General features: G+C 38.2%; 1 protein-coding gene across 1 annotated transcript; it reads right to left on the bottom strand.

Annotated features, from left to right (window-relative positions):
• Positions 1 to 6,902: 6,902 nt before the first annotated feature.
• On the bottom strand, positions 6,903 to 22,380 carry LOC120781968. Its single transcript, XM_040114143.1, has 4 exons — positions 21,774 to 22,380; positions 17,990 to 18,339; positions 7,017 to 7,202; positions 6,903 to 6,950 (listed from the first exon to the last, which is right to left on the bottom strand). The coding sequence occupies exons 1-4, from the start codon at positions 22,378 to 22,380 to the stop codon at positions 6,903 to 6,905; spliced, it is 1,191 nt and encodes a 396-aa protein (XP_039970077.1).
• Positions 22,381 to 22,899: the final 519 nt, after the last annotated feature.

A 22,899-nucleotide genomic window follows, 5' to 3' on the forward strand; every position in this document is an offset into this window, starting at 1 on the left:
GAAATTTCTATCGTTAAAAAACTAATCTAAGGTAGGTTTTGACAAGCCAATATAAATATGTATGAATATTGGCTCAGTCTTCTATAAAAAATAAGCTACTAGATTAACGTGCTGGTCAAATAAAACACGCCTATTGATGACCAGCTAGGGATGCAAACGATGTATCGATGTTGTGAATCTAAAAATATCGACACATCGATGTTGCCTGGATCGATGTTTTACGTCGATGTTTTTTCAAATTTTACTCCACATCTTTGCAGCACTTTTTCTCGGTATTAATGCGAAAACATCTGCTTCGAAACGCTTTAGCAAACTGTCATGTTTTGTTGTAAAATACGCAGAATTTGTTGGTTGAATGTGCACTTGACTAATACTGAGAATTCGCTTATGAATTAATGCGAAATAAGTTGTACCAAAAATCGAAAGTACATTTTGTGTGACAGTCTATTTCTTGCTATATGTGTTAGAAGTTGTTTTTGGGCGTTTAATATAAGTTTTGTTTCGAATTCATCTGTTGTCAATCACAACTTTATTACAGGTGTAGTGAATATAAAATATATGTAAATAGTTGCGTTAGACGTTTAAATATGTATATAATATTTCAAATTTTCAAAATGCTGCCTTCAAAATTAAAAAAAACAAGGACCGGAGCTTTTTTTATAAGAAATGCAGATGCTTCCGACACATGCAAACCTGGCAACAAGAAATTAAAAACATCAGGTAATCCGTCGAATCTTCGCTGTCACGTTGGGAATGTACATAAAAAGGTATTACTTGATCAAGTTGATAATGCAGAATGCTCCTCCAAAACTACGCCACACTCGGAACCAAAACAGCGAAAAATTTGTGAAATAATTAACATAACATATATAAATAAATAAATAGTAATAAGAAGACTGCATGTATTGAATCGTCTCCTAGTACATGTACTCCGTCAGTACTGCAAAATAAATTGGATCAGTTGCCAGCGCTGATCCAACCTAATGTGAAAGACTTTTTTGAGCAGGTCAAAATTATTTATTACCAAGATGACCCTAAATCAACGAAAATAACTGAAGCAATTGTGAAATATATTATAATGGACAACAAGCCATTATCCACTGTAGAAGGAAAAGGTTTTCTGCAAATGATGAAAGACTGGTTCCGCTTTTTAAAGTACCAAGTAGAGAAACAATAAAATTACGAGTGGATGAAAAACATGAAGCGCTGTCTTCAATTTTCAAAGAGTATATTCGAAAGTGCGACAGTTATTGCCTAACGTGTGACATATGGACGGAGACAATGAAAAATCAGTCGTTCCTCGGTAACAATTCATTTTTTGGACAATTTACGTTTGTTGAGCGGGACGTTAGGAGTAATCGAACTACACGAAAGTCATACAGCAGCTTATATAGAAGAAACTATGTTTAAACTTTTCAACGAGTGGAAGGTTTCCATAAATAAAGTTTCTGCTTGTGTAACTGATAATGATTCAACCATGATGAAATTTATTTATTTATTTATTTACAACAGTTTACACAGCAATAAATTACAGCTTAAACTTTAAAATGACACTAGCTGCAAGGCTTTCAGCCATGCTTGTTTGGCGAAAAAAAATTATACCCTGCTTCGCACACGCGCTTAATTTGGTTGTAACGCAATCAATAGATAAGTCCACGGAAGTATCAGCTTTGATAACTAAGGTGCGCGACATTGTTTTTAGTAAGCTGTTTAACTGAAGCTCTGACAAAAATTTCAGCTCAAGACGCTATTGTAGGGGAGCTAAAAAGTTAACTGCAAAAGAACATGAATAAGAGATTTGACAAACTTGAATTTAATTCAGTTCTGGCGTTGGCTACTGTATTGGATCCGAGATTCAAATATCTGCATTTTAAAGATGCACTTGCTAAAAACAAAACAGTTTTGTCTTTAAATAATTTCATAAAGGATGAAAATAATGACGTTGGTACGTCGGAATCTTCGGATGAGTGTGCAACAGAAAACCCGTTTGATATTTGGAGTCATCATAAACAGTTGGCCTACCAAAATATGAAATGTAAATTTTCCCATTTATCTGCTATTAAAACAACGGAAGTTGAAGGGCAAATGTATCTTGGATCAGCTGTTGCTTCTATCAATCAGAATCCAACAGAAATGTGGGATGATATGAAAAATGTATTTCCTGAATTGTATAAACAAGCTTCCACATATTTATCCATTGTGGCCACTTCAGTCCCTAGTGAACGACTGTTTTCTAAAGCTGGAGCAACAATCACACAGCAAAGAAATCGCTTGACAGGGAAAAGACTATCCAAATTGTTATTTTTAAATTCTGTTTAAAATAAATAATTTGTTGTTTGTTCAAAAACTATTTATATCTTTTATTTATTGAGAAAAGGTTTTAATAGGTAGCTAAAATATATATCAATTAAAGGCGTACTACTGTATTTCACATATTTATGGTTCTGAAATAAGCTTTTTATGCTCACTAATAAAATACGTCAAAAAAGTTCAAAAATCCATCGATGTTGCGATACATCGATGTTTCAATGGCCGATGTTTTTGATTTCGATGTTGTTTGAAGAAACATCGATACATCGAACCATCGATGTTTCATTTCACAATGTTTACATCACTATGACCAGCCCAGCTGCAGTAATTTTTCTGCAACACCAATAACAGGAATAAAGGGTTGTTAAACTTATTCCAGTGTGAGAGCGCCTCAAAATTAGCGTTTTTTATAACATTTTCCATTATGGCCAGATTGAACAAAATTACATTTTTTGGGCATTTAAATTAAATCACCCAACATTTAGTATGAATAAAAATTACTATATAGTGGTTATTTATTATGTGAATAAACTATTTAAATCTTTTTAAAGAATATTACAACAACTGTCTTTTGTCCTTTCAATACCCAATAAAAGGATTTAAGCTTGTTAGCTCTCAATCATTAAATGTTTTTAATCATTTTCCATTGAAAATAAAACTATGATGCTTCAAATTACAAAACCTTTAATCAAATACCTTTAAATTTCACAAATTCATTTAATTTTCATTTTTATAAGTGGTCTCGAACGATGCAACTAATCCCTCCGTTTACATATTTTTTTGGTAAGATTTCAATCTGGCCATCGCTCGTTTCCAATTGCTAAACGTCAAAACCTACTGAACTCGATTAGCTGTCAAAGTTCAGTAGGTTTTGACGTTTAGCAATTGCTCTCTCACTTCCAGTGAGAGAGGAGTTAAAGATCTCTTTATCTCTGCCAATAAGCTGGCACGCCTTAACCAAAATTACTCGTAAACTTTCCCAGAGTAATAAATATAGTTTAAAAAATCTAAAAAACACGCTTTTAAAGCATATCAAACTAAAAAATGAAAAATAATTCTTTGTATAAACTAAGAATAATAATGAAGGAAAAATTCCTGCATTATTGTGAAAATAGCGTAGAATGCTCGATATATGAAAAATATGTCACAAAGCACCCCACGCTTTTCTCACAATAATGCAGGAATTTTTCCTTCATTATTTTTGTTAGTTTATACAAAGAATTATTTTTCACTTTTTAGTTTGATATGCTTTAAAAGCGTGTTTTTTAGTTTTTTTAAACTATATTTATTTTTAATTTTTTAGTTTGATGTGAGAAACCCCAAATTGTTAAAATATGAACTATGACATGTAGTATTGGTTAAGTAAATCGATAATTAGACAGCATTTAATATCTACTAGTAACCTTTCATTGACTAATTGTTATATTATTTGCGACCAAGTTCTATTGATGACTTTACGAATTATTATTTCTTAACCGAATCATTTCTTCTAAAGCTTCACAGTTACATGGGGTTTTACCTGTCAACTTTGAACAGTCTAGTTCTTCAATTCGAATTCCGTCCTAAGATCTACAACGACTAAGTGCTACATAAGCTTGTCCAGTAGCAAACAGTCGAGAGCCCAGATAAATTAAAGATTAAATTACAACCTTGCATCTTATGAACGGTCGACGCCCAACTCAGCATTATTGGCAACATTCGTCTCTCAGCGATTCCATAGCTGTATTTTGCTGGAATTTGTATCGATATTGGCTTAATTACGTGTTCACCATCTGAGCCGAAATTAATACATACTGACGGGATGTCGTCTGCATATACTTGGTCCCTGCGAAAATTTGGCCAGATAATTTCTGTAACAAACCCCATATTACCATTCACTAAACCTTTTGACACGTCAATATTCGACCTTAACATCACTTTTGCTCCAACGAATATTTTTAATACATTAGGAAGACCTCCTGTTTTATTGATATCATTCGGTATTACAGTATTTAAGTCCTTATAACCTAAATTTCGTGTAGCGTCAATGAGTTGGTCTTGTGCTTTAATCGTATAAATACAGTCCCTTTATCCTGAAATCTCTTCAGAACTTTTTCATTATGTACATATAACAACTTGGTCGTTAGTAGGGTAAATCCTTAAAGCTTTCTCAATCGAGAATTCTTCAATGGTATCTGTTGACACTTTTTCAAGAAGAACTTCAAGATGCTTCGACGTCAACTTTCCAACTTTTAAAGCATTAAGCACATCTATAAATGTCGTATATTCTTGTTGACGCATGTTTTGTTGGAGTTCAACCAGGCGAAATTGTAGCCACAAATGTGTAGCGGGTTTCATATTTTCTGGCTATTGAAATACTTGATGTCCTCGGGCAGGTGGTAACTGCATTAAATCACCAAATAGTAAGACATTTATACCTCTAAAACAAGCGTCCTGTCTCTTTAGTTGGCGCAAACGAGAGTCGATCATGCAAAGCATTTCATAAGGCACCATAGAAATTTCGTCTATGAACAGAAACTCAACGTTTTGCCATAACTGGCTTAAATAATTTCCTGTAAGGAGTGGCATGTTAATGATGACGTCATCTTTTTGTACTGGTATTTTCAACAGGCTGTGTAGTGTAGAACCTCCGACCAACCGTGCTGCAACTCCAGTAAGTGCACCAATTTTCACGACGAATCTTCCATAACATCGGTTAACTTGGTTTTTCAATACATTAAAGAGAAAATTTTTTCCGGTGCCTGCTTCACCTGTGACAAAAATTTTCTCTCGTTTAATATCACCATTAAGTTGATTTTTAATACTCTCTGTAATGAGAGTAAACAATTGTTTTTGATCAATATTCATAGCGTGCTGTGTTCTTTGAAATTGATCATTGCTCATTTCTGTGTTCGGTAATTCTTCTTCTATAACTTCAGGATTTATAATCTCTGGCTGTTCTAAAACTTCAAATGCATGTATCTTGAATGCATTTTCAAGCTGTTGGTCACGCTCTCGAAATTGGCGCATATACCTGCTCATTTCCTTCAAACGATTCTCTCGATGTAAAAACGCCTCTTTCGCATTATCGAAAACTTCAAGTAATTCAGTTTCCAAACGATAAGGCATATATTGAAGAAGTAAGCTATAGAAAAAGTGTCGGGATCTGATGTTGCTATAAAATATTGCACCCTAACAACTGCGGAAACCTTTCTCACAACCATTTTGCTTTTATCTAATAGCGTAATGAGTGTTCCTCAGTTTCGCTTACTTTTTTCGGATAGAATGGTTCAAACAACATTGCAAACTCTGCAAGGTTCATGTTTGCAAAATCGTAATCGGGAGATCGTAACGGACGTTTTTGATATCTTTCAAAGATATTACTATAATAACCAGTTGCGTGCCCGTTTCTGTCGAATTGCAATACTCTGTAACGCTGTTCTGCCTTTCTTGTGTTCAGAAAAATGCAGCTTCGAGAACTGTCCCGTAATGGGATATGACAAAGTCTATATGCACATTCTGCAGCTGATACTTGTCGTTCATGAAGAATTTTCATACATATGCTGAACAGTTTGCGTGAAATATCAGTTTCTTCGCGTTGAATTTGCTGTATTGCCTGCGCAATTCCAGAATCTATACCTGCAGGTTCTGCTTTCGATAGGTACTTTGCTATATAGTAAGCTATCGCTTCGTTTGATCCGCATGGCTGAATATCCATGTTACCTGCCCACAGTCTTAGCAACTCTGGATGGTAATTATTTACCCAAACATCTTCCTTTCGACGCTTATGTAAACAAATTCTACCTCCGTTACGAAGAAAATCATCTGAAGAATGTGACACAATTCGTGTCTCGTCACATTCTTGGCGTAGAAAGTTGAATCGGCATCTTATAGAAGTATTATTTTTTGAATAAGTTTGTGTATGCCGATGAATTTGACATTTTTTAACTAATTCATTCCAGAAGAAGTTTCCCGTCTTCTGAGTCAAACTCGGGATGACCAAATCACCATATGAAGGTGAGGACTGCCCCGATTTTGGAATTCAATGCGCCACATGATCAATGATCCTTTATTTTTCCGCCAAACACATAATCATTATTTTTTATAAATTTCATTAGAGCATTTACTCTTAACATGAAATGTCGACTCAAAATTACTGGATACTTCTCGATAAGTCTTTGGGTCTCATAAATATCGAGAGTATGTTGGAGGTCCTAAACATCTGATTTGAGCTAATGGTTCATTCAGAGCTGATATCCAATAAGCCGCCGAACCTCTTTACATAAATATGGACATCTTCTATTGCTCCTTCTTGATTAACAATTTTTTTGTCGCATGCAGATATAGTGCTTTTGATTCTATAATATTCAAAGAAAGATAAGGCATAAAATAGATAGTCGTTACGTTGAAATCGTGTGTCACCTCCCAAAATTCTAAACTGAAAGTAGTCTAACGCTGTAATATTTACAGGCCTTTGTTCTTTGAACCCGTTTTTTCCGTAAGGAAACAAGAAGTACCAGGCAAAATCTTCCGCTTTCAGTTCATGTCCGATATTAACGATGTTGTCTTTCGTTTTGCGGGTAATTTCGTTAAGGTTTCGTGAAACCTGTAGTTCATCTTCCACATTGTGTTGTTATATCAATCGGCGCTATCAAAGATGTCTGCAGTGGAATTAAATGATTAGGTAGTTCATGTTGAGAAGTAATCATTTCAGACGCTGCCGTTACTATCTCAATACTCTGCTGTATTTCTATCTCATCAGGCTCATCTGTTTCATATACAACATCAACGTAATCGAGAATATACTGCACATTTTTGCTGCCTGTTGTACGTTTACAAATCCTCACAAACTCGTCCAAACTGTCGCAATCGGTAATGCAGGCTTTCCCATTGTTATCCTTTGCTCTAGATCCCTTTTGACCACAAGAATGTGAGTTAGTGAAGTAATATTTGTTATCATAGTACATCACTCCGAATGTCCATCTCTTATTAATACGCCGGCGCTATGTTCCATGAAAAGATCTTCCAACCCTTGACGAAGGGTGCGTCCGAAGTTTGTTTCATTATTCTTGTCGCTCAAGCTTCCATAAATGCTTGGTTCATCGGCAAAAATGATCTGAAACCATTTGCCGTCCGAAGTTTGTTTCATTATTCTTGTCGCTCAAGCTTCCATATATGCTTGGTTCATCGGCAAAAGTGATCTGAAACCGTTTGCCGAATGCGACTAAAATCGCACAGCATTGTACACCTGCAAATCCTGATGTGAAAATGAGCTCGTTTCCTTGGTGCCATGAAGCATGCACAATTCTGGAAAAATCTCATATTCTTGTGTAAGCCCTTTTGTTATTGTTAAGTTCATCATTTATTTCATTCATAACCTTTAGTGGAGCTTTCGATCGATAGTGACGTCTTTATAAAGAGGATTGTTAGCGACCAATGTAGTACATCATATACCTTTTGCCTAGATACTGAAAACTGTCGCGTTACATTAATATTTTCCAAAAATTCAGTAATGACAACTATTCCAGCATTATTAGCGGTTCTTGGTAACATGTTCGGAAGTTTTTCAGTAACTTTGAAAACAGCCTGAGCAAACAATACTGCTTGACCTCGAAAACTATATTGCCGAAATACACCGCTTAATTTTATAATTTTGCCAAATGGAATAATACGTGAAATCAGCCTTTGCTCGGCTTGAGATAATTCCGAAATCACGTCTGGAATAAAGCCTGGATCTAGATTGTTCCAATAAAATTTAGATGGTGGAATATTTTTCATTGAATTCAAATGGGTTTTGCAACGATTGCAAACAACCAAACAGTTTTTTTGCTTTAATTCATTAGGCAAATATGTGTGGCCAAATGAGCTTCAGCGTACTACACCCGCATACAACCCTACATAGAGCCGCAACATCGACACCCCGCATTCATCATTTCACCACACAAATTCCACAACATTTCCACACATAACATCCACAATGTCACCGCTACAGCAGATCCAGCAGCTGACCGGCACCCACGCCAAAAGCTAAAAAAGGAATAACGGGCGGCGAGCCGGCCCCTTTTTCAACGTCACGCTCAAGCAAGTAACAACGCGCGCTCGACTCATTTGTTTCTTCGCTCAACCTCTTTTTTTTCATCGCTCGACCTCATTGGTTTCATCGCTCGACCTCAGTTTGTATCATTAAGAAATCGTATCAAATTTGTATTTATAATAAAAAACCAAAAGCCTTGAATTGAAGTTGTGATTTCTGATTTTTCTCAATAAATACTCCCGGTTTATTCCTTCGTTGGAAAACAAGAAAAAAAAGGTAGTTTTACGGTTTAAGGTATTGAGCTAGTGTGTGACGTGACTATGGTCCTTCGAGCCCTAGTGAAAAGCACTATGGGAAATTAGCAAAAAGTTTAATAAATAATAAAGCAGCTAAACAATAAACTACAAAAATACATACATACAAGTGTGAGGTACATGTGAAACAAGAGGTTATTAAAGCTAAAACAAAGTTAAATAAGTGCAAATCCAAAAGTATATAACGGCTATATACATAACACATAACACATAAAAGAAAAACAAAAAACGGAGCGGGAGCGTAAAAACAGAAACAAAACAACAAAATTACCAACCGCGCGGGCGCGAAAACAAAACCAAAGCAACAAAATTACTAACGGCGCGGGCGCGAAAAGTTACACAAAAGAGAACAGGAACAGGAGGGAGAAAATAAGCACAATTAGTGGGAATCGCCAACGCAGAGCCCTGCACATACATACATAAGTATTCAAAACCCCTGGAGGAAATCTATGTGAGTGGTATCGTTTTCATATAACTATATACTGCTTATTATATGTATGTTGCTATGTATGCATGTTCAAATGCGATTTTATGCGTATATATAGATAAAATCGGTAATTTACTGCTGCAATTTCGGTAATTTACGGAAAAACTGAAAATTCCGCTATCACAAAAAAAACAAGTAAGGAAGGGCTAAGTTCGGGTGTCACCGAACATTTTATACTCTCGCATGGTAAAGTGATAATCGAGATTTCATTATCCGTCATTTAAATATTTTTCAAATACCGTATTTGTGTAAAGTTTTATTCCGCTATCATCATTGGTTCCTAATGTTTATACTCGTATTATACAAAGAAGGCATCAGATGGAATTCAAAATAGCTTTATATTAGAAGAAGGCGTGGTTGTGAACCGATTTCACCCATATTTCGTACATGTCATCAGGGTGTTAAGAAAATATTATATACCGAATTTCATTGAAATCGGTCTAGTAGCTCCTGAGATATGGTTCTTGGTCCATAAGTGGGCGGCGCCACACCCATTTTCAATTTTTAAAAAAAGTCTGGGTGCAGCTTCCTTCTGCCACTTCTTCCGTAAAATTTAGTGTTTCTGACGTTTTTTATTAGTCGGTTAACGCACTTTTAGTGATTTTCAACATAACCTTTGTATGGGAGGTGGGCGTGGTTATTATCCGATTTCTTCCATTTTTGAACTGTGTATGGAATTGCCTGAAAAAAACGGCTCTGTAGAATTTGGTTGACATAGCTATAGTAGTTTCCGAGATATGTACAAAAAACTTAGTAGGGGGCGGGGCCACGCCCACTTTTCCAAAACAATTGCGTCCAAATATGCCCCTCCTTAATGCGATCCTTTGTGCTAAATTTCACTTTAATATCTTTATTTATGGCTTAGTTATGACACTTTATAGGTTTTCGGTTTCCGCCATTTTGTGGGAGTGGCAGTTGGCCGATTTTGCCCATCTTCGAACTTAACCTTCTTATGGAGTCAAGGAATACGTGTACCAAGTTTCATCATGATATCTCAATTTTTACTCAAGTTACAGCTTTGCACGGACGGACGGACAGACGGACGATGACGGACGACAGACGGACGGACAGACGGTGACAGGACGGACAGACGGACGGACAGACGGACGGACAGATCGGACGGACAGACAGACATCCGGATTTCGACTCTACTCGTCGCCCTGATCACTTTGGTATACATAACCCTATATCTGACTCGTTTAGTTTTAGGACTTACAACAACCGTTATGTGAACAAAACTATAATACTCTGGTTAGCAACATTGCGAGAGTATAAAAACAGTTTGGAACATACATACATACATACATATCGGCCTGGAGCAAATTTTCATAAATAATACATATGTATATATTTACATTGCTTAAGTACATGCATACTTACACGCATAAACTTTCACACATTTCCTTTTGAAATATGCGTTTCCAACTATATAGATATTTTGATGCGATAATATTCATAAACGTATTTTAACTACATACTTATGTATAACTTCATATACATATATACAAGTATAATTACAAAATAATTATATGAATATGCATTACAACAATTATGCTGAAATTATAAAGAAGTGAAGTACATAAGAAAACGGAAAAAATTTCATACTTACTTTCTCTCTACCTCCGTACCGCGAAAATTAAGAAATACGCATACATATATACATATATACCAAAATACAACATAAAACACATTTATGCCGGTATACCCTGCGTACATAGGGTACAATTATTCGGAGAATATTCTAATAATAATTCTCTTTGACCGTTGGCAAATTGAAATTACGCCAATCCAATATAATCGTGGAAAAAAGGCTTATATTTAATATATGTAGCCGAATTACAACAATAATTCTACTAGCTTCAAAGTCCATATCGGCATCTGTCTTGCAATACCCCTTGCAAAAGGAAAGCAGGATTGCTTACAAAAATTAAAGCACAAACAACGCGTGGTTATATACCGAATAGTGCATTAATCTCTTCAGCGAGAACTTAATAGCTCAAGAACAAATACATACAAGTCCAAGTATTAGGGTGCGCCTACATACAACATAAGGACATTAACAAAAAAGAAAAAAAATTTATTATATATTTATATAATATATAATACCTATTTCTAAATATTATTAACAAAAAGATCGGTTAACAAGTCAAGCACAACATTTCGAAATAAAATTCAAAATTTACATATATATTTCTGGTAAACATATCGAAAAAAAACTCTTATTTACGTAAAAGAGTTTCGGTCTCAATTTTTAATTACAAAGAATAATTATAATCAGTAAACACTGAGAATAATTATTTTGAAAAACTATATTTTCTAAATGAACTTAGATTAAAAAGAATCAAAAAATTCGAAGTATTTACAAATACCGAAAATGATTGCAGACGAAAAAAGTCCTTGTACACCGGCAGAAGCTACACGCTCAAAGCAAGGTGCTACAAAAGTAAAGAGGGGTAAGATATTTCTTATACAAGATTCATCGCTGAGAGTGACAGTTTGATACGATACTGCACTCGATTTTCATCTTCGCCGATTCAAGACAATTCGGAATCGGTATTAGAAATCAAAAAAGACAATTTGGACAATTTTTGGACGCGTCTCCAAGCTGCATATGACGCCATCGTAGAATCTGATGATTCAGATCTACCAGAAAATTTCAAATCCTCGGCTTACGCCAAATATGAAAATTGCTTAGACCAATTTGAAGAAACGAAAGCAATGATTAATGATCAATTGAAACTAATTAAAGCAATTGCACCTACTCTACTTCCGCGAGTAGAGATGCCACAAGTACAAAGTCAAGAGGCAAGTTCAGGCATCCACCTCAAGGTGCCCGCATGTGACACAGAAATTTTTCATGGGGGTTATGAACATTGGCCGTCCTTCCGGGACATGTTCACAGCCGTTTACATAAACCACCCTAAATTATCTAATGCACACAAATTGTTTCACCTCCGATACAAAACGAAAGGTCAAGCTGGCGTCATAGTAAAACAGTTCGCATTAAATGACGACAATTTTAATATGGCTTGGGAAGCTTTAAAATCAAGATACGAGAATGAACGAATATTGGTCGATTAGCAGATAACAATTTTAATGAACTTGCCAAAGATTCAAAAGGAAACCAGTGAAGAATTTATCAAACTTCAATCCACTGTTTCCAAATGTTTGTCTATTTTATCGACCCAAAACATTCCCACAGACAACTGGGACCCTATACTGGTAAACATATGCACAGCAGCATTACCAGAAAAGTCATTATTATTGCGGGAGCAATCGCTCTCATCACGGAAAAAGTGCCCAACGTGGCAACAAATGAAAGATTTTCTCACTACCCAGTACGAAATCGCCGAAAGGGTAGACAAAAAAATAACCAAACTAAAAGGTATTCAAAACGACCTCAATAGAAGCTTCCACAGGCCCCAAGCCAGTAGCACATCCGAACAATACAAACAAACGTCAAGCGAACTATGCAAAGGGGGGCATAAACTTAAATCTTGCGAGAAATTTAAAAAATTAAATATCATTGATCGAAACAATTTTGTAAAGTCAAAAAGACTGTGCATAAACTGCTTATCACATGCTCACATGCTTAAAGAATGTGAAAGCAAATTTAATTGCGTTTATTGTCACAAACGACACCATTCGATGCTTCACGTAAATAATTTTTCCAGCTCACCCCCAAACAGCGCCAATATCAAAAGAGCCACGGGTTTAGTTACAACAACGAATCCCGAAGTGCCAAATCCACAAAATTGCCATGAAGCACCATTCGATGCTTCACGTAAATAATTTTTCCAGCTCACCCCCAAACAGCGCCAATATCAAAAGAGCCACGGGTTTAGTTACAACAACGAATCCCGAAGTGCCAAATCCACAAAATTGCCATGAAGCACCAGGCTACAGTTGCCAACAAAACTGGCCAATTTTGAAATTACGGGAATGGGCGGAAGAGTTGTTCAAAACTCAAATAAAATCTGCCCCATTACCCTCTATTCCCCCCAAGCGGACAAGCGCATACAAGCAGAAGCGATTGTCTCACCGCAATTGACCAATATGTTACCCAGCTATCATATAAATAGCAAGCATTGGCAAAAGGTTTCACACATAAAGTTAGCAGATCCAAACTGCAACACCCCCGCTCAAATAGATCTTCTATTAGGCAGCGATCTCATACCACAAATAATACTCGAAGGTATTGAGAAAGTCACAAATACACTACTGGCGCAAAATACCATTTTCGGATGGGTCCTAAGTGGACTAGTTGCGAAACCAGTCACAACATTGACAACTCAAGTTGAGGAAGTCTCAAACGAGTACCTCAATTCACAATTGAGAAAATTTTGGGAATTGGAAGAACTCCCCCCCATATCAGTCACAACCCCGGAAGATCAGTATTGTGAGGATTTTTACAAAGCCACAACTACTAGATCAGAAAACGGTCGGTACGTCGTACGACTACCACTTAAGCAACAATTTCCAGATACACTCGCCTTAGGTCACTCTCGCACCTCTGCAATACAGCAGTTTCTAAGTATGGAAAAAAACCTACTTAGAAAAGGTGAGCTAAAACAAGAATATGATGGTGTCTTAGAAGAATACCTTCATTTAGATCACATGGAGGAAGTAAGCCCATGTGAAAAAATCATAAAAGGTAAATATTATTCATTCTACTTGCCCCATCATGCAGTAGTAAAGCCTGACAAAAAAACAACAAAAGTCAGAGTTGTCTTCAAAGCCTCAAGAACCACTAGCTCGGGGAATTCCCTAAATGATATTCTATTTACGGGACCTACACTCCAACCAGACTTAATGCTCCTCATATTAAATTGGCGTATATACAAATACGTATTCAATGGGGATGTCGAAAAAATGTATCGGCAAATAGTCGTACATAAAGATGACCAAGATTTTCAGAGAATTATTTTCCGAAAATCCCCCAATAGTCCACTAAGCGACTTTAAGCTAAAAACAGTTACCTTTGGCGTAAACTGTGCCCCGTACCTAGCCATTCGTACACTCCACGAACTGGCAGAAGACACAAAGTCGGAATTTCCTCTGGCAGCACAAGTGTTAAAAACACAAACGTATGTACCCGATATTCTGTCTGGAAGTCACAGTCTTCCACAAGCATACGAGTCACTAGCACAAGTGACACAAGCTCTCAAAACAGCTGGGTTTCCGTTAAAAAAGATAACGGCTAACCACCCTAATATTTTAGAAGGTATACCAAAGGAAAATATATTAGACACTAATTTCCTTAAATTTGAAAAGGAAAGCACAACAAAAACTTTGGGTATACAATGGAATGCGATATCTGACCAGTTTTTATACACTACAGAGTCAATATCAGCACTATCCGCCATAACAAAGAGGGAAATTTTATCCTCGGTGGCAAAACTTTTCGACCCCGCAGGATGGCTTTCGCCAATTATGATACAAGCGAAAATTCTGATTCAAGAATTATGGCTAGACGGAACAGACTGGGACGAACAAGTGAAACCACTTCGTTTAAAAAAGTGGTCCCAGTTCGCAGGAAATCTTATGATATCTCACAGATCCAAATCCCACATTGGGTAAATTATGCCCCAGAGCACAACTACATGGCTTCTGTGACGCCTCTGAAAAGGCATATTGTGCCACCATTTATGTGCGCACACAATCGGACACAGCAACCACCAGTCACCTACTAGTAGCCTAGGCAAAGGTAGCTCCTCTAAAAACAATAAGTCTACCACGACTGGAACTATGTGGTGCGTTACTACTTGCTAAACTTGTATCCATTGTACAAACACATCTAAATATGGAAAAGTATAAATTGGTCTGGTCTGATTCCGAAATCGTATTAGCCTGGTTAGAAAAACCACCACATGCATGGAAGACGTATATTTCCAATCGAACGTCTCAAATCCTTGACCTAGTGGGATCAGCCACTTGGCGACATGTAGCCAGTGCGGACAATCCTGCCGATCTAGGTACAAGAGGGTGCAAACCCCTGCACCTTACCTCCACCACTCTTTGGTGGAATGGTCCCCGATGGTTAACAGAATCTCCCGATTCTTGGCCACAATCGCCTATGCGCAATATTATTGCCCCCGAAAGTTGGAAAATCGATTCCTTTCATACAACGATAGATGACGACGACATCCTTGAGCGATTTTCGTCATACTCCCGAGCACTCAGGGTAATCGCTTACATATTCAAATTCATAGAGCGACTCAAGATTAAAGTCAAGGGAGAACCCTCAGCGTACTCACAAGGTGATACATTGTTGCACCTAGACCTACAAAAGGCAAAGGTCACTCTCATCACTTACACCCAATCGCGCCATTTCAGTAGCGAGATGTCACTACTAAGAGAATCGAGGCCGATTAATAAAAGGAGCTCACTCTTAGTACTAAATCCATTTCTGGATACAAAGGGTGTGCTTCGTGCGAACGGTCGGCTTGCCAACTCAAGCCTGACATATAACGAACGCCATCCCATAATTTTGCCAGAACAATCACAACTTGCCACATTACTTATCCGTTATATACACACCTTAATGCTACACGCTGAACATCGCCTGATGCAACATATAATCCGTCAAGAGTTCTATATTCCCCGACTTAAGCCTCAAATAAAAAAAAGTGCATTTTCATGTGTAAGGTCTGCACGATGCATAAACAAGAAATGAGGACGCAGATTATGGCAGCACTTCCACCGGAACGCTGCAACTTTGCTTCGCCCTTCACTACCACAGGTGTCGATTTTGCTGGGCCTTTTCAGATAAAGGCGTCCATGCTAAGGTCTCCCACACTAATGAAGGGCTACGTGGCTGTCTTTGTCTGTTTTACGACAAAAGCAGTGCACCTCGAGCTATGTACTAATCTGACAAAAGAGGCTTTTCTCGCGGCATTCGCACGCTTCGTCGGACGACGCGGTTGTCCGTCAAAACTTATGAGCGACAACGGAAAAACGTTTATGGGGGCTCAAAGAGCCATAGAAAAACAGTTCGTTGATTTCATCAAGCAAGTTTCCCCTGATATCGTACAAAAGTACGCTCACCAAGGCATTAATTGGCAATTTATTCCCCCAAGCGCGTCTCATATGGGTGGTTTATGGGAGTCCGCAGTAAAAAGTTTTAAATCCCATTTTAAAAAGGTAGCTGGAAACTACAAGTTTAATTACGAGGAATTCACAACATTACTAATCCGCATTGAAGCCGTACTCAATTCACGGCCACTAACAATGCTCTCGCGCGATCTTACAGCCCTAACCCCAGGGCACTTTCTCAAAGGAGCACCCATTCTGGCCACACCTGAGCCAGGCGTGGAGTCGCTGTCCTTATTAAATCGATGGGAACGAATTAAAATTCTCCATCACAATTTCAGTCGCCGATGGAAAGAAGACTATTTAAAAGACCTCCACAAGAGGTATCGATGGAAAACATCAGAAAATGTGCCTAAGCTTGGAGATTGTGTCCTAATTAACGATGATTGTCTCCCTCCGACCCAATGGCGGCTTGCCGCATAGAAAAGCTTTACTATGGCTCCGACGGTCATATCCGAGTAGTCGATCTCCGTACGCAAACCGGAACGTTAACTAGACCACTTGTAAAACTATGTTTTTTTACCAACTACCGATAATAACGAAACGGTGTCAAAACTCGTTAAAACAACCGCCAAAATAAACGATAATCAAACAATATAACTTAATTATTTAAAAGCTCGTCCAAAATGACGGCCCATTCGTGCCACATATTGTGGAACAAACTATGAATGATAATCTATAAACACTTCCACTTCTTCCACACAGGGTATTATGGATGCAGAAAGGCCAGTTACACCAACGCCAACTATACGCTCGGCTATCACTGTGGCGCGCACTGGGGCTGTTCCCGTAGCAGCGCCCCCCACTGTAACCAGCGCGCCAACCGTTGCACGAACTGCCCCCCGACAAACAACGGCCGCGGATTCGCAGCCACCCCAAACCCGATGCCCGCTTTGTTGCCGCCCACACCGCTTGCAGCACTGCTCTATTTTTAAGGGGATGACTCCCAATCAGCGTCAGCAGGTGGCTCAGGCACATGGACACTGCTTGAATTGTCTGGCTCAAACGCACACAGGAGTGCGTGTCTGACACCATGTGCCAGCACTTTGAGCGGCCACATCATACGCTACTACACCGTCATCCCAAACGTGCTGTCGCCCGTTCATCTGCTCCCCGTAGTCGCGATTTAGCCCGACAGGCGCAGCCAAGCCGTGTAGCACGGACCTGTCGAAGAAATGTCCTCGCAGCACCTCGGGCCTGGCGTCCACATAACGACACTTCGATACGGCGCCAATCATCCAGGCCACAACCTCGCCGCACGACAGGCCTCAGCAACGTGGTCGCCACCTTGCAGCAGCTACAGCGTCTCCTAGGCTAAATATTCGCCTAGGGGGGCCGGGATGGCCAAATGAGCTTCAGCGTACTACACCCGCATACAACCCTACTTAGACCCGCAACATCGACACCCCGCATTCATCATTTCACCACACAAATTCCACAACATTTCCACACATAACATCTACAATGTCACCGCTACAGCAGATCTAGCAGCTGACCGGCACCCACGCCAAAAAGCTAAAAAAGGAATAACGGGCGGCGAGCCGGCCCCTTTTTCAACGTCACGCTCAAGCAAGTAACAACGCGCGCTCGACCTCAATTGTTTCTTCGCGAGCTAGTGTGTGACGTAACTAATGTGTTTGCTATGGCATCTACAATCCACTTAAAAATTTGATGTTTATAGCATCGTTTAGTACAAACTTCACATATCACATCGCAAAACGAGTTAATTGCCTGCCTAAAGCTCGTTATACTGGCTTTACGTAACCTTCGGACCTCTTCGTTTTGTTTCTGCATTTGCATCAAACGAGCCTCTCTGGCTTGTTCTGATTCTGAGGCTCGGCTTTCCGCTGAATGCTGACGCATTTGCTGCAAACGAGCCTCTCTGGCTTTCTCTGGTTCTGAGGCTCGGCTTTCCGCTGCATGCTGACGCATTTGCTGCAAACGAGCCTCTCTGCCTTGCTCTAGTTCTGAGGCTCGTCTTTCCGTTGCATGCTGACGCATTCGCTGCAAACGAGCCTCTCCGCCTTGCTCTGGTTCTGAGGCTCGACTTTCTGTTGCATGCTGACGCATTTGCTGCAAACGAGCCTCTCTGGCTCGCTTTGGTTCTAAGGCTCGGCTTTCCGCTGCATATTTTTTTTTTGCAATATCTTTTTTATTTATTGAATCTGCTTTTTGTTTTAAAAGCCTAACAATAAGTTTTAAAATCTTAAATCTATTTAAAAACTAGACAAGCTCAAGCAAGTGTTTGAGCTGTTTTGGTGATACGTTGCTCCTTAGTACGCAGGCATATCTCTTCTTTTAAGGCGTGTTTGATCGCAGGAATGTACCAAAGCATTAGCCAAAGGGTTTGGGTGATCTCGGAGTTTAGATATATATTTAATTCTGCTGTCTTCTACTTCTTTCTTTACCATAGAAATACCAAGGTCTTTATGGATATTTTCATTACGCATGTACCATGGTGAACACGTGATTGTTCTCAAGCATTTTTGATTGGAACCTTTGTATTATATCAATATTAGTTGCACAGGTCGTACCCCACAGTTGAATGCCATACATCCAAATCGGCTTTATGGCCGCATTATATAAAAGCACTTTGTTGTCTAGGCTAAGTTTGGAGTTTTTATTTAAAAGCCAATTTAAATTTGCAGCTCTTATCTTCATGCAAGTTATTTTACTAAATATGTGTTTTCTCCACGTAAGTCTTCTATCTAGATGAATACCAAGATAAGTTACGTCGTTCGCTTGGGGTACTAGAATATTGTTCATTTTTACTGCCGGACACATTTTAGGTCTTAGTGAAAACGGAACATGCTTGCATTTTTGTTCATTTACATTTATACGCCAGTTGGCTAGCCATTCTTCGACAGACCTTAAGTGCTCGGCTAATATTCTTGATGCTATTATGTGACATTTGTTACGGCTCACTAAAGCTGTGTCATCCGCAAAAGTTGAGGTCAATATACATATTATTAGCTGTAGGAAGAACTGCAGTATATATGATGTATAGAGTTGGGCCTAAAACACTGAACTGGGGTACACCAGCCCTTATCTGTCGTTCGTCAGATATGAAATCTCCCACTTTTACCATAAATTATCTATTTTTTAAATAAGACTCCAATGTTTTATACAATTCTAAAGGTAGAATGTTTTTAATCTTATACAAAAGGCCTTCATGCCACACCTTATCAAACGCCTGAGCCACGTCTAGAAATAAAGCTGATCAGTACTCTCTTTGCTCAAATGCTTTTCTTATTTCGTTAGTAATTCTATTTACTTGCTCTATCGTGCTATGTTTTTCACGAAACACGAATTGGTGCGTTGGTATTATATTATTTTCGTGGAGGAAAGGAGACATCTTTGATAGTAACACTTTTTCAAATATTTTAGAAAGACAGGGTAGAAGACTGATTGGTCTGTATGAAGACGGCTGTGTTAAGTCTTTCCCAGGTTAATCTATCAAGATAATCTGCGACTTTTTCCATGAAATAGGATAGTATCCGAGATTAAGAATTGCACTGAAGAGCGAAGAGAGCACATCCACAGCAATATTTGGTAACTCAATTAGCATTTTTGGGGTAATATTATCATGTCCTTGTGACTTTTTTGATTTAAGTTCTTTTATTATTCTAATAATTTCAGTAGGTAAAGTCTTAAAAGACTCGAGTGACTCGTTAACTGTGTTGGGTAAGCTGGACAACTCGAAGTTGTTCTTTGGGCAATTTGGTTGAAATACCTTTTCTAGGTAATTTGCAAAACAATTAGACTTTTCCTCGTCACTTCGAGCCCAATTTCCGCCCATGTCTCGTATAGGCATGTTGGAGTAAGTTGGTGGCTTCAGGGACTTTTGGGCTTTCCAAAGAGAATTTTGCTTGCTTGAATTTGGACACAGCTTCTTTATATACATTTCGGTATTGGATTCTTCCTCACGTTTAAGGGCTTTTTTTAGTTTACGTGCAGCTGATTTCAATTGAAGCTGAGTGGAAGGGGAGCGACTTATCTGCCATTCACGCCTTGCACGCTTTTTTTCATTTACGAGCTTTTCTATTTCTCTGTTAGTAATTTTTCTGCCACCAAGCGGCTTATAGTTTTTGTTTGGTGTTGCTAAGACAGCTGCTTTAGTTATTATATCATTGAGTTCTTCTATGCTTTCGTCGATATCTCTACCTGTATTTATTTTGTACTCAACATTAATGTGGCTACTCACGTATTTTTTATATTTTAGCCAATTCGTTTTATAAGAAGTCAAACCTACTTTTGGATTAAGAAATATGGGTTGTTCACATAACTTTATTAGTACAGGAGAGTGATCAGAAGATAGATCAGTACTTGTATCAGCTGTTAAAGCGATTTATCTATATTTTTGATTACAGCAAAATCAATTAAATCTGGTATTTTTTTACGATCTCTAGGCCAATATGTCGGCTTACCAGGAGATATTATGTCAAGGTTATTGTGCCTATTTATAATAGTGTGATACAGCTGTCGTCCTTTCGGATTAATTAGCCGTGAGCCCCAATACGTGAGCTTTGCATTGTAATCTCCACCTGCTATAAATCTATGGCCTAGTGTTCCAAAAAAGTCTTTGAATTGGATGTCTGTAATTTTAAACCGAGGTGGGCAGTATATGGCCGTCAGATTTAAGTCCCCGCAGCGATTTTTAATAGTTATTGTTGTAGCTTGTAATTGCGCGGTGGCATAAGATTCTGATGTGTGGTGATTTAACCGTTTTCTAACCAACACTGCTGTTCCTCCATCTGGGTGGTTTGTAACATAGAGTCTAAATCCCGGTATAAAGAAATTGTTTTTGTTCGTAAGATGAGTTTCTGACAATAACATTACATCGATACTTTTTTCATCCAGAAATCTAATGAGTTCCAATTTATGTTGGTTAACACCGTTAGCATTCCATAAACAAATGTTCAATACACTCATTTTTTACTTAAAAAAGTTTGCAACATTTGGTTTTGTGATTTGATTACCTCTTGAATCATATTTTGCATTGAAGCCATAAATTGTGTCATACATTGGGTGAGGTTTAAAATCATAGTTTCAACGCTTTCATTTGGTTGGTTTTCGGGCAATTGCATTTGTGTAGTATTGCCTTTCACCACGTTTGCATAACTCCCTTGTGTAGCATTGTCCTTAAGATTTACTGGTTTTGAAATTTGGACGGGGATTTCAATATTTTCATTAGATGGAATATTCATCATTTGGTTACGACGTGCTTGGATGCCCTGTGACAACTTCGATTTTAAATCTTTGTATACAGGGCAACCTCTGTAGTTAGCAGTGTGATTTCCTCCACAATTGCTGCATTTTTTATTTAAATCCTCTTTTTTAAGAGTACATTTTGAAGTTGGATGTAGATCACCACATACTACACATACACTTCGTAGAGGGCAATATGCTTTCGTGTGTCCATACTCTTGGCAGTTTGTACATTGTACTGGACCATTTCTCTTGTGTGGTTCCTCAACGGTGATTCTGCGATGGAGAAGATATTTTAAATTGTAAATCGGGTGTACTTCATTTTTCTTTAATTTGTTGGAATCTGGCATCAATTCTATTTTAAACATTGGTTGTGGGACTTTGTTCTTGTTAAAAATATTTACTACTGATTTAATGCTAAAACCACCTTCTTCTAGTGCTTCTCTAACATCGTTAGAGTTTACCGAAGACTCTATACCTTTTATGACAACAACTAGGCCTTTTGAGCTCTTCAGTTGGTACGAGTAGTAATTCTTGTTATCATTTGATAGGAATTTTACAATTTCCATGAAACTTTTTTCAGTGTATGTTTGAATTTTTGTTTCATCTATGTTACCTTTTTTCAAAGGCACAATGTGGAAATTGTTTGTGCCTATTATATTGCTCATTTTTGAAACAAGCACATTTGAGCTACGCTCACGCAAATAGATTGGAGGGGGTTTGGCATTCACGACCGTGGTGGTACCCTTTGCTTCGTCGTTAGGCCCTTTGCTTAATAAGGCAAATCTGTTGCCATTAAGAATTTCTGGCTTTTTGGTGTTTGGCGTGTTTGCTTGAAATTTTTTGGTATTGACCGCTGTTTTAATAGGACTCAATTTCCTTTTTACATTAATGTGGCGATCAATACCAGTCTGAACTGATGGCCCTTTTTTGCTTGGTACATTCTCACCTTGCATTTTATTTTCCTTCGCTGTCCGGGTGCTCTCTGGCTGCATAGTGGCTGCTGTCAGTGGATTTGTTGTTGCCCGATTGCTGTTTACTGCTGCTTCTGCTGACTGCGCTTGCTTAGTCTCTCTTTCATCTGATAGATGCGATGACTCATCATCGCCGTTACATTTGTTTTTGCCAGGAGTTGCTTTTGTTGGCTCGACAAAACTGAAGTAGGCATTTAAGGAATGCCTACGGTTTTGCGGTTGAGGCTGCGAAGCACTCATAATTGTTTGTTTTGTTTTTATATATTTGTTTGGTGCACTATTTGTTAATGTTTATTATTAAAAGTTTGTGTGCACTGTTTTTTATTTGTTTGTTTGTTTTTATTTATTATTTTTGTTTGCTTACTTTTTGCAAAAATTAGAATTACGGAGCGAATTCAAAAACAAGTCCGTACACTTTGAACACAATAGACTGGGTTACTGCATACTGACGCATTTTCTGCAAACGAGCCTGCTTTGCTCTGGTTCTGAGGCTCGGCTTTC

This window comes from Bactrocera tryoni, unplaced genomic scaffold, assembly GCF_016617805.1.
Source record: "Bactrocera tryoni isolate S06 unplaced genomic scaffold, CSIRO_BtryS06_freeze2 scaffold_8, whole genome shotgun sequence".
NCBI lineage: Eukaryota > Metazoa > Arthropoda > Insecta > Diptera > Tephritidae > Bactrocera > Bactrocera tryoni.

Bases quoted from the DNA above. Each gene is read 5' to 3' on its own strand.
- LOC120781968 (XM_040114143.1), bottom strand. From the start codon at position 22,380: ATGCAAGGTGAGAATGTACCAAGCAAAAAAGGGCCATCAGTTCAGACT. The intron at 18,340-21,773 runs TGCCAGATTCCA...AAAAATATGCAG, and splicing joins AATGTTTAAAATAGAATTGA to CGGAAAGCCGAGCCTTAGAA. The intron at 7,203-17,989 runs GTCCGAAGGTTA...TGTGGTCAAAAG, and splicing joins TGCAGAAACAAAACGAAGAG to GGATCTAGAGCAAAGGATAA.